The sequence below is a fragment of the Panthera uncia genome, chromosome D1 (genome assembly GCF_023721935.1).
Source record: "Panthera uncia isolate 11264 chromosome D1, Puncia_PCG_1.0, whole genome shotgun sequence".
NCBI lineage: Eukaryota > Metazoa > Chordata > Mammalia > Carnivora > Felidae > Panthera > Panthera uncia.
The window spans coordinates 81281059-81293281 of NC_064808.1; the positions used below are offsets into that span (position 1 = coordinate 81281059).

The following is a 12223-nucleotide window of genomic DNA, read 5'->3' on the forward strand; positions in this document are numbered from 1 at the left end:
ACTACATTACGTTGTGATGTATAGAACGATAGAAATATATCCAAAGTAAAAAGTCTGTTTTGTCATTCGCTCTGGACTGAATGTTTGCTTCACCCTAAAACTCATATGTTAAAGCCCTAATCCCCAGTGTAATGGTATGTCTACTATACAGTTTGTGATCAAGTCTTTTGTAAGTGGAGCCTTTGGGAGGTTATTAGGTCATGAAGCTGGAGACATGATGAATGAGAGCAGCACCCTTATAAAAAGAGACATGAGCTCTTCCCGTAAGCGGCCTGAGGTGATCTCTGAAAATGGTTCGCTATTCACTTGACCCGGAAAACCCGACAAAATCATGCAAATCAAGAGGTTCAAATCTTCGTGTTCACTTTAAGAACACATGGGAAACTGCCCAGGTCATCAAGGGTATGCATATCCGAAAAGCCACCAAGTATCTGAAAGATGTCACTTTGCAGAAGCAATGTGTGCCATTCCGACGCTACAATGGTGGAGTTGGTAGGTGTGCCCAGGCCAAACAGTGGGGCTGGACACAGGGTCGGTGGCCCAAAAAGAGTGCCGAATTTTTACTGCACATGCTTAAAAATGCAGAGAGTAATGCTGAACTTAAGGGTTTAGATGTAGGTTCTCTGGTCATTGAGCACATCCAGGTGAACAAAGCCCCCAAAATGCGGCATAGAACTTACAGGGCTCATGGTCGGATTAACCCATACATGAGCTCTCCCTGCCACATTGAGATGATCCTTACTGAAAAAGAGCAGATTGTTCCTAAACCAGAAGAGGAGGTTGCACAGAAGAAAAAGATATCCCAGAAGAAACTGAAGAAACAAAAACTTATGGCCTGGGAGTAAATTCTGCATGAAATACATGCAAATAAAAGTAAAAACAGAAAAAAAAAAAAAAGAGACATGAGAGAGATGATCTCTGTCTGCACCATTTGAAGTCAAAGCAAGAAGGTAGCCATCTGCAAAACAGGAACTGGGTCCTTACCAGATACTGAATCAGCAGCAAGTTGATCTTGGATTTCCCAGCCTCCAGAACTATGAGAAATAAATGTTTGTTTTTAAACCACTCAACCTATGGTATTTGTTAGAGCTGACCAAGGTGACTAGGACAGTCAATCATACAATAACCTTTTAGTAAACTATTTCAGTCCATGGCATTTCTTTAGTCTGTTCTCCCACCAATCGTGCAACAAATGCTGGTGTTGAATATAGCAAGTCTTTAGCACTTTCCTGATTGTAAATTCTGGTTGTAGCATCATATTAAATACACTGTTCAAGAAAATATCTAAGGGCTTATATATGCAGAAAATTCTTTATTTCATGAGTAAAGCAAGTTGGCAAAGCACCAACGAATTCGAAATAGTGGAACATCTGTAGAAAGAGGGTAAAGACAACAGTTTTTTAAACCCTAGAAGACTGCAAATACACTCAGGAGAAATGACAGCTGATTGGAAGTTTTAGTGGAAGTCATAGTGTGCAGCACTATTGAAAAGAACTGGACAGTCTGACTCAGTGTGTGGGCAAGCAAGCTTCAGCATGTTCAGCCCAAATCTCTCTCATGAAGGCTACAACCATTTGCCCACCAGTCTATTCTACAGCTCACATGGAGGTCTCATAGTGAGCACCATATCAGACTGCAAAATATTTAGTTTATTATTCTTATCCCCAAACCTTATTTTTTTTCTACTGTTTTCTCATTTCCTCAATTTTCCCATTTCTTCCAGCCTGGGAATCATCCCTATTCCTTCTTCAACAACACCCCACATCCAGTTTGTGACCAAGTCTTTTCAGTTTACCTTAATGGGTGCTTGTACATCTTCTCTGCTTCTGTGGCCACAGTGCAGGCCTCCCTCATTGCTCTCCTGCTAGTCACAACCATCAAACTTGTTGTCCAACTTTAATACATGTCTTCTACCTCTACCAAATAAGCTTTCTGAAAAGTAAATCTTTTAAGTTCCTCTCCCTGTTAAAATTCATCTGTGCTCTCTATTACCACAGAATAAAATCCAACTCCTTGGCATACAGGACCCTATATAATTTAATATTGCTTAGCAGGGGAATGGGGAAGGATAACACTAATCTTCTCAGAGCTGTGGGTCTTTAAGGGTCTTGATCTCCACCAAGGAATGCTATAGAAGTGCAGGGGGTTCCTGAACCTTGCTCTCAGGAGCCTGAATTGCAGGCACAGACCCCCTGGCTTGAAAATTGAAACCCAGTCCAAACCACCTGGCCCACCACTGCCCTGTTCACCCAGTCTTCCCACTTTCCTTTGGGTCAAACCCTCTGTCGCCTGCGCCCTCACCTAAGCAAGTTCAGTGAACTGTACTGTAGGGTGTAGAGGCTGCCACCAATAGCAGGGGATGAGGAGGGCTAAGTCTGCAAAGAACAGGCTAGGTCTGGCAAGCAGGGTCTCTCATCAGCTAGTTGACCTATTTTTTTTTTTTTGAAGTAGTTATAGATTCACAAGAAGTTGTAAAAAAAGTGTAAGGAGGTCCCAGTCACCCTTACCCCGCCCTCCCAACAGTAGCTTCTTGCATAGCATACAATATAAATACCAGGAGATTGACATCGGTGCAATCCACAAGGCTTATTCAGATTTCACCAGTTATGTTCATACTCACTTGCATGTGTCTGTGTGTACAGTTGTATGCAATTGTATCACATCTGTGGCTTTGTGCAGTGTTGGGGAACCTGGTCAAAAAGACCTGACTGCCGATTGACTCTACAGCTAGACCTGGGCACTCAGAGGCTCTTAAGATTTAACCGGCCAGTGCAGATCCACCTGTCTTGCTGCTGCCCAAGACAAACCTCATATAGAAGTTCCTCTTGTTTATTAAAACTGCAACCTACCAACCTAGAGTGACCTGCCTCTTTCTCTGATAGATCTCTGCCCTCTGCAAAAGGCTGGTTTCAGATTACACCTTGGAAGCTTCCAGGAGGGTTGCAAATCAACTTATGGCCACCACCACAATCACCATAGAGAACTGTTCCTTCACTACAAGCCCACCCCCACCCCCAGCATACTACACTTTGTAGACCCTCTTTCTCTTCCCCTAATGGAACCCTTGGCAACTACTATCTTTCTTTTCACTTCTATAATGGCATTATTTCAAGAATGCTGTATGAATGGGATCACACAGTACACAACCTTCTGAGTTTACCTTTCCACTCACAAAACTTCCCTGGAGCTACATCCAAGTTCTTGTGTATCTAGTTAGCTGACTTTTGATTGCTAGCAAATACTTCATAATATTTGCCAGCTGCTACAATGAGTATTACATTGGTGGTGATGGCTTTTTTTTCCATTCTTTATCTGCTCAGTAAACGTCAGGCTCCTACTATATAGCTCCTACTATATGCAAGGAAAACACAAGAATAAAGAAATGAATCAGATATATTTCTGACAACTTGAAAGTCTGGTGGAAAAATCTTATGGCCCATTAAGCCCACAGACTAATTTAAAGAAAAAGGGGAGACAGATGATACTTACAGATTTTCTGTATAAAGGCCAGAATAGTGTGAGTCACTAATCGGGAATTGGAGTGGGGATGCAGGGACCTGTGCTGTTCCAGTGCATTTATCACGCCACCATGGCAGGCACTCCTCACCCTTCCACACTCACATGGAGAGCATTCATTCACATGGTGTTTGGCTGATTGTAATTCCCAGGGATAAGAGCTTGAGTGCCAAAGAAAAAATAAATTTTGGGTAGAAGAATATATATGGAAACGTTCACATAAAGCAAAGACGATGGATGATAGGAATTTACTGTGATGCTAAGGAATCTTAAGCTCTGTGTCCCTTGTAAGATCCTGGGAGAAACCTTAGAAATCTGTTTATGTGCTTACATGTTTCTGTAAAGCTGGCAAAAGAGAAATGCAAACCTGCCACTTACCTACCTGGAAGAGAGACCAGAAATATCTGGTATTCAGTACTAACTGAATACTAGTCATGATTCTAACTTTTTAAAGGTTCTTGGAAAAGATGTGTCTTAAAACTTCAGCCTGCCACCTGTGTAAATTTAAGCAAGACACTTAATCTCCTTACAGTTCACTATGCTCATCTATAAAATAAGGTTGATAGTATCTACTAATATTTGAGATTGCTTAATGTACTCTTTATATGGATTTTTTCACTTGATTCACCAACTGTTCTACAAGGCAGGAGCCTTTATTATCTCTAATTTACACATAAGGAAACAGGGACAGAGTGTTCAGTGTTTTGTCTTAAAGTCACATGGTTAGTGAGCAAAGCTGGCAATCAAACCAGGGGGCCTGAATTCAGAGCCCAGTCTCTTAACTGAATAGCAACACTGGTAGTTGCTGTTTTCAGCAGGGTTGTTACTCAAGTCAATTCAGATCAATTTAACACAAAAGGTATCTCAAGTACCTATTCATGCAGGGAGCCCCTTGTGAAAATCAAGAGAGATGTGAGACAATTGATAGGAAAGTGCTTTGGAGGAGATCTATGGAGGAGACCTATAGTAGTTTTTTGTTTTTGTTTAGTTTTGTTTGGCATTTAGTTTTCTTTTTTTCAAGTTTTTATTTAAATTCTAGTTAGTTAACATATGTGGTAAAGTTGATTTCAGGTGTAGAATTTAGTGATTCATCATTTACACATAAAACCCAGTTCTCATCACAGGAAGTGCCCTTCTTAATGCCCATCACCCATTTAGCCCCTCTCCCCCTACATCAACCCCCAGTTTGTTCTCTATAGTTAAGAGTCTCTTATGGTTTGCTTCCCTCTCTTTTTTCCCCCTTTCCACATGTTCATCTGTTTTGTTTCTTAAATTCCACACATGAATGAAATCATATGGTATTTGTCTTTCTCTGATTGACTTAGCATAATACACTATAGCTCCATCCATGGCATTGCAAATGGCAAGATTTCATTCTCTTTGATACCGAGTAATATTCCATTGTGGAGATCAATCTATCTATCTATATCTATCTATCTATCTATCTATCTATCTATCTCACATTTTTATCCATTCATCGATCAATACACATTTGGGCTCTTTCCATAGTTTGGCTATTGTTAATAATGCTACTATAAGCATTGGGGTGCATGTGCCCCTTTGAATCAGTATTTTTGTATCCTTCGGGTGAATACCTAGTAGTATAATTTCTGGGTCCTAGTGTTTTTAAAATAAAAGTATAACCACATAAGCACTAAAGCAAATAAGTAAATAAGGCATTTCTAATTTACTGAATCTACAAAGGATGAAATTTTTAATAGGTGATCTAAACATTCTTCTGTTTAAATATATATATATATATATATATATATATATATATATATATATATATATAATCAGAGCAATTAGATTTTCCCTTCAACTGTAAGAGTACTATAATGAGAGATAGTTTAAAAAGATATTGAGGGGCGCCTGGGTGGCCAGTCGGTTAAGCGTCCGACTTCAGCCAGGTCACGATCTCGCGGTCCGTGAGTTCGAGCCCCGCGTCAGGCTCTGGGCTGATGGCTCGGAGCCTGGAGCCTGTTTCCGATTCTGTGTCTCCCTCTCTCTCTGCCCCTCCCCCGTTCATGCTCTGTCTCTCTCTGTCCCAAAAATAAATAAAAAACGTTGAAAAAAAAAATTAAAAAAAAAAAAAATAAAAAGATATTGAAAAGTTCAGACAACTTGGAAATCCAATTTTGACTGAGGTCATCATGTTATGATCACAAGACTACTTGTGTCCCAAAGCACTTTGTGAATGTCTTTGTTGTAGCTATCACACACTGAAATTATATTTTCTGGTTGTTAGCTTTCTGGGCCCATAAACTCCATCCAAGTTAAGTTGGGTTTATCTGTACATATGCTGCACCTAATATAGCACTTGGCACGGAGGTTTTCTTTAAGGCATGTCTATTCTGCTCCTTTTGGTTTTATTTATGGAACAGCCAAATGAACAGTGATGGAGATTAGCTTGACTTTCCCTATGTCCTTGCTGCAGGGGTCAAATCCCTTGCTAGGCTGCTGGTAAACTGAACTCTGAATAATAACTGAGGGTGACAGTGTGCATTGCATTTGTAATAAGTAGCATTTCATCAACTTCTTATGAAGGGAACAAACAGATATCAATATAACACCTATTTTTGCTTCAAGTCTGAACAGAAGTCTCTCAGAACTGAATGCCAGAAAGCAGCCCAATTACTAGAGAGATATTCATGTTCCATGCTCCACAGCAACATTCTAAGCATGAGTCCATATCTTCTCACATCTCGTCTTTTCTTTACCTTCCAAGTTCAGGCTCAAATTGCCTCATACCTGACTACTTCCAGAACCTATGGATTGGGTATGCCTTATCTTCTTTGTCTTTCCCCACTCCTACTCATCTTTCATATGCATTCCAGAATGTTCTCATCAACGAATTATCTCATCATATCTTCACTAAAAACATTCTGTGCCTCTCCACTACTTATAAAATAAAACAAACCCTTTGGTTTTTATAACTCTCCATCCAGATTCAACTTACATTTTCTTTCTGTCCCATACCAAGGCCAAAGCACAACAAAAGAAAGGTGCAAACAGCTCCCACACAAATTCTTCACTTTTACTGCTCTGGGTTCTTTCCTATCTGAAACTGACTTTCTTGGTTCTCTTTAAATATTATGCATTTTCCTAAAAGTTTAATTTGAATTCCTACCTTCTTTATGAATCCCTTCCTACTTATCACTTTTGCTAGATCACTCTCTCTCTCTACTATAGACCTATCGTTACCTTGCACTACAGCTGTTAAAAAGGCCTTTAGGAATTTGAGAAAATGGCAGTGGAGTAGGAGGACGCTAGGCTCACCTCATCTCATGAACACAGCTAGGCAACTACCAAATTATTCTAAATACCCCAGAAATAACCTAAAGACTGACAGAATAAACACCACAACTACAGGGAGAGAAGAGGCCACATCAAAGAAGGTAGGAACTGCAGAGAGATGGTTTGGGGGAGAAATGGATCATGGGTGCTGCAAAGGGGAGGGAGCCGTGGGGGAAGAGAAAGGCAAGAGAGAGAGGAGCACAAAGGGGAGTGCACAAGAACATTTCCGAAAGGCACTGGCTGGGAAAAAGAGAGAAGCTGATTTTTAAGTTATTGCAACCAGTGGGGCTTAAAGACTGGAGTTTTAAAGGTCAGTGGACTTGGCTAGGATAGAGACCTGTGGGTATTGCCCTCCTCCTGGAGAGAAGGTAGGCAAACAACCCAGAGACAGTGTGGAAACAGAGATCTGAAGAACACTTGGGTCACACATGGGGGAGATTATTTGCTTTTCTTGGAGTGCATCCCAGAGGGGTAGTGTTCACAGAGATGCCTCTCTGGGGAAAATTGCCCCTCCAATGTCCCTCAGCCTGAATGCCTACCCACCTGTGGAGGGCAATTCAGCCCTGACACTGGCCACCTAGCCTGCTTACTCCAAGTCACACACCACTGTTCTCTGGTGCCACTGCTCTTCTCAGTAAAACCTGCTTGAATCCCACCACTACAAGACCCTTCCCCAAAAGACCAGTGCAGGGCCTGCCCATACCACATCCCTAAAGCCTAGAGTTTTGTTTTGTTTTTGTTTTGTTTTGTTTTGTGTTTTAAGCCCGGAGTTTTAAAAGTCAGTAGGCTTGGCTGGGATAGAGCCCTGAGAGCACTTGCTGTTCCTGGCAGTCAAACAACCACAGGTGGACAGTATGGAAAAAGCAATCTGAAAAATGCATGGGTTATACAGAGGGGAGATTATTCTTTCTTCGTGGAGTGCTTCCCTGAAAGGAAGCTTTCGCAGAGATGCCTTTCTGGGGACAAAGGAGCTGGCTGGTGTCATTTTCCTCCCCCACCTTTCAGCATCAAAACAGAGCCACTTGCGGGAGCAAGGCAGTGCTCACAGTGGTTGCCTAACCTGCTTACACCAAGTCCCACACCATGTGGTCTGGCAGGACTGCCCCACTCTGTTAAACTTGCCACATGTCCACACCATGTCTCCTGACCAGAGAGTTCTGCAGGGCACCAGTTCTAGTTGAAGTAGCATCAGGTCTCATTTATCAAGCAGACTAGAGCATCTCTAGTTAAGATTTGCCACTCTGGCCAAGGATCAAACACTGCCCACTGCAGGCAAGAAGAGTCTCTGCAGATGACTGGCCTGAAGGAGAGAGTAACCAAAACACAACAGCAGAGCACACACAGCACAAACCAGACACCCTCCTTGAAGAGCCAGGCCCTGGATACTATAGAAGCTCTTCTTCATAAAGCCATTACTCTCAGCAGTGAGAAACATAACAGGCTTTTCTAACACAAAAAAGAAGACAGAGACTTAGACAAAATGCTAAGGTGGAGGAATTCATCACAAATGAAAGAACAAGACAAGGTCATGGCCAGAGATCTAAGCAAAATAGATATAAGTAACATACCTGGTGGGGAATTTAAAGCAACAATCATAAGGATACTCACTGGACTTGAGATAAAAAATGGAGGACTTCAGGGAGACCCCTACAACAGAGATAAAAGAGATAAAAAAAAGAATCAGTCAAAAAAAAAAAAAAATGCCATAACTGAGACCAGAAACAGGCTTGATGCAATGAACACAAGACTAGAAGAAGCAGAGGAATGAGTTAGTGATATGGAAGACAGAATAATGGAAAATAATGAAGCTGAACAAAAGAGAGAAAGAAGAAGTATGGAACATGAGAATAGACTTAGGGAACACAGTCAAATGTAATAACATTTGTATTATAGGAGTCCCAAAAGAAGAAGAGAGAGAAAAGGGGGAAGAAAATTTATTTGAAGAAATAATAACTGAAAACTTCCCAAATCTGGGGGAAAAAAAAGACATCCAGATCCAGGAACAGAGGACACCCATCAAAATCAACAAAAGCAGGCCAACACCAAGACATGTTGTAATTAAATATACAAAAGATAGTGATGATGAAGAAAAAAGTCTTAAAAGCAGCAAAAGAAAAGTAATCCTTAGCTTACAAGGGAAAACCTATAAGGCTAGCTACAAATTTCTCAGCAGAAACTTGGCAGGCAAGAAGGGAGGGGCATGATATATTCAAAGTGCTGAATGGGAAAAATCTGCAGCCAAGAATACTCTATCCAGCAAGGCTATTATTCAGAATAGAAGGAGAGATAAAGAGTTTCCCAGACAAAAAAAAAAAAAAAAAAAAAAAAAAAAACCAAAAAAACCTAAATGAGTTCATGACCACTAAACCAGCCATGCAACAAATATTAAAGGGGACTCTTTGAATGGAAAGGAAAGACCACAAGTGACAAAGACAAGAAACAATGACCAAACAAGCAATAAAATGGTACTAAATACATATCTATCCGAATGTAAATGTACTAAATGCTCCAATAAAAAGACATAAGGTGTGGAAATGGATAAAAAACAAGAATCATTCAACAGGATCAGGTGGGATTTATTCCTGGGCCACAAGTGTGGTTCAATATTTGCAAATTGTATGAATGACTGCCCTAGTCATCTTGGTCAGCTGTAACAAATACCATAGATAGAATGGTTTAAAAACAAACATTTACCGGGGCATCTAAGTGGCTCAGTCAGTTAGGCGTCCAACTTCATGTCAGATATTGGTCTCACTGTTCCCAAGTTTGAGCCCCATGTCAGACTGTGTTGACAGCTCAGAGCCTGGAGCCTGTTTCAGATTTTGTGTCTCCCTCTCTCTCTCTGCCCCTTCCCCACTCACACTCTGTCTCTCTCTCAAAAATAAATGAACATTAAAAATAAAATAAATAAAATAAAATAAAATAAATAAAATAAAATAAAATAAAATAAAATAAAATAAAATAAAAGACAAACATTTATTTCTCATAGTCCTGGAGGCTGGGAAGTCCCCAAGATCAACTTGCTGCTGATTCAGTGTCTGGTGAGGACCCATTTCCTGTTTTGCAGGTGCCTACCTTCTTGCCATGCCTTCAAAAGGTGGAGTCTGAGATAATCTCTCTCATGTCTCTTCCCATAACGGTGCTCATGACCCAATAACCTCCCAAAGGCTCCACCTACAAAAGACTTGATCACAAACTACATGTGGGGTGATGTTTAGTAGACATACCATCACATTGGGGATTAGGGCTTTAACATATGAGGTTTAGGGTGAAGCCAACATTCAGTCCAGAGTGAATGACAAAACAGACTTTTTGCTTTGGATACATTTCTATCCTTGTATACATTACAATGTAAGGTAGTGTTTCAACCTGTCAGACTCAGGAGATGCAGCTGTTTTATCCATGCATCCTTCCCATTGTTCTGAAAAGTTCATCCATGTAGGAGGCAATCAAAAACACATTAGACCTTGGATGGAATGGGATGGTATTATGCTAAGCAAAATTAGTCAGAGAAAGACAAATATCATATGACTTCACTCATATGAGAATTTTAAGAGTCAAAACAGATGAACATAAGGGAAGGGAAACAAAAATAATATAAAAACAGGGAGGGGGACAAAACATAAGAGACTCTTAAATATGGAGAACAAACAGGGTTACTGGAGGGGTAGTGGGAAGGGGGATGGGCTAAATGGGTAAGGGGCATTAAGGAATCTACTCCTGAAATCATTGTTGCACTATATGCTAACTATTTGGATGTAAATTAAAAAAAAAAATTAAATTAAAAAAAATATTAGACCAACAGAAATACATTTAATTACTAGGGGAAAAAAGTCCCAAGGGTATTAAGAGACTTACCTAAAGTCATCCAATTAGGTGAGAAATTAGTATTAGAAATTAGGACTTCTCAATAAAATACTAGCAAACCAAATTCAATAGTACATTAAAAGAATCATTCACCAGAATCAAGTGGGATTTATTCCTGGGCTGCAAGAGTGGTTCAATATTCACAAATAAATCAACATGAAACCCCACATTAATAAAAGAAAGGATAAGAACCATATGATCCTTTCAACAGATGCAGAAAAAGCATTTGACTAAGTACAACATCCATTCATGATGACAAAAACCCTCAACAAAGTGCAGCTGGAGGGAACACACCTCAACATAATGATGGGCATATATGAAAGACCCATAGCTAAAATCATCCTCAATGATGAAAAAAAACTGAGAGCTTTTCCTCTACAGTCAGGAACAAAACAGGGATATCCACTCTCATCACTGTTATTTAACATAGTATTAGAAGTCCTAACCTCAGCAATCAGACAACAAAAAGTAATAAAAGGCATCCAAACTGGCAGGGAAAAAAATCAAACTTTCACTATTTGCAGATGACATGATACTCTATATTGAAAACGCAAAAGACTCACAAAAAAAATTGCTAGAACTGATATACAAATTCAGTAAAATCACAGGAAACAAAACAAAAATACATAAATATGTTGTATTTCTATACACCAATATATAATGAAGCAGAAGAGAAATGAAGGAATCCCATTTACAATTGCACCAAAAACTATAAGATACTTAGGTATAAACCTAACCAAAGAGGTAAAAGATCTGTACACTGAAAACTATGAAAACACTGATGAATGAGATTGAAGATGACACAAAGAAATGGAAAACAATTCCATGCTCATGGATTGGAAGAACAAATATTGTTAAAATGTCTATACTACCCAAAGTAATCTACACATTTAATGCATTCCCTACCAAAATACCAACAGCATTTTTCACAGAGTTGGAACAAGCAATCCTAAAATGTGTATGAAACTACAAAAGACCCCGAACAGCCAAAGCAATCTTGAAAAAGAAAAGGAAAGCTGCAGGCATCACAATTCCACACTTCAAGTTATATTACAAAGCTGTAGTGATCAAGACAGTATGGTACTGCCACAAATAGACATTTAGATCAATGAAACAGAATAGAAAACCCAGAAATGAATCCACAAAGATATGGTCAATTAAGCTTTGACAAAGCAGGAAAGAATATCCAATGGAAAAAAGATGGTCTCTTCAACAAAGCGTGTTGGGAAAACTGGACAACATGCAAAAGAACGAAACTGGACCACTTTCTTACACCATATATAAAAATAAAGTGGATGAAAGACCAAAATATGAGACAGGAAACTATCAAAATCCTAGAAGAGAACACAGGCAGTAACCTCTCTGATACTGGCCGTAGCAACTTCTTACTAGAGATGCCTCCTATGGCAAGGGAAACAAAAGCAAAAATAAACTATTAGGACTTCATCAAGATAAAAAAGCTACTGCATAGCAAAGGAAACAATCAATAAAACTAAAAGGCAACTTATGGAATGAGAGAAGATATTTGTAAATGACATATCAG

The 12223-nt window shown here is 39.7% G+C and overlaps 1 protein-coding gene across 1 annotated transcript; it reads left to right on the forward strand.

The window, feature by feature from the left end:
* Positions 1-246: 246 nt before the first annotated feature.
* LOC125915026 (60S ribosomal protein L17-like) lies at positions 247-887 on the forward strand. The gene has a single exon (XM_049620654.1). The coding sequence runs from the start codon at positions 291-293 to the stop codon at positions 843-845; it is 555 nt and encodes a 184-aa protein (XP_049476611.1). The 5' UTR covers positions 247-290; the 3' UTR covers positions 846-887.
* Positions 888-12223: the final 11336 nt, after the last annotated feature.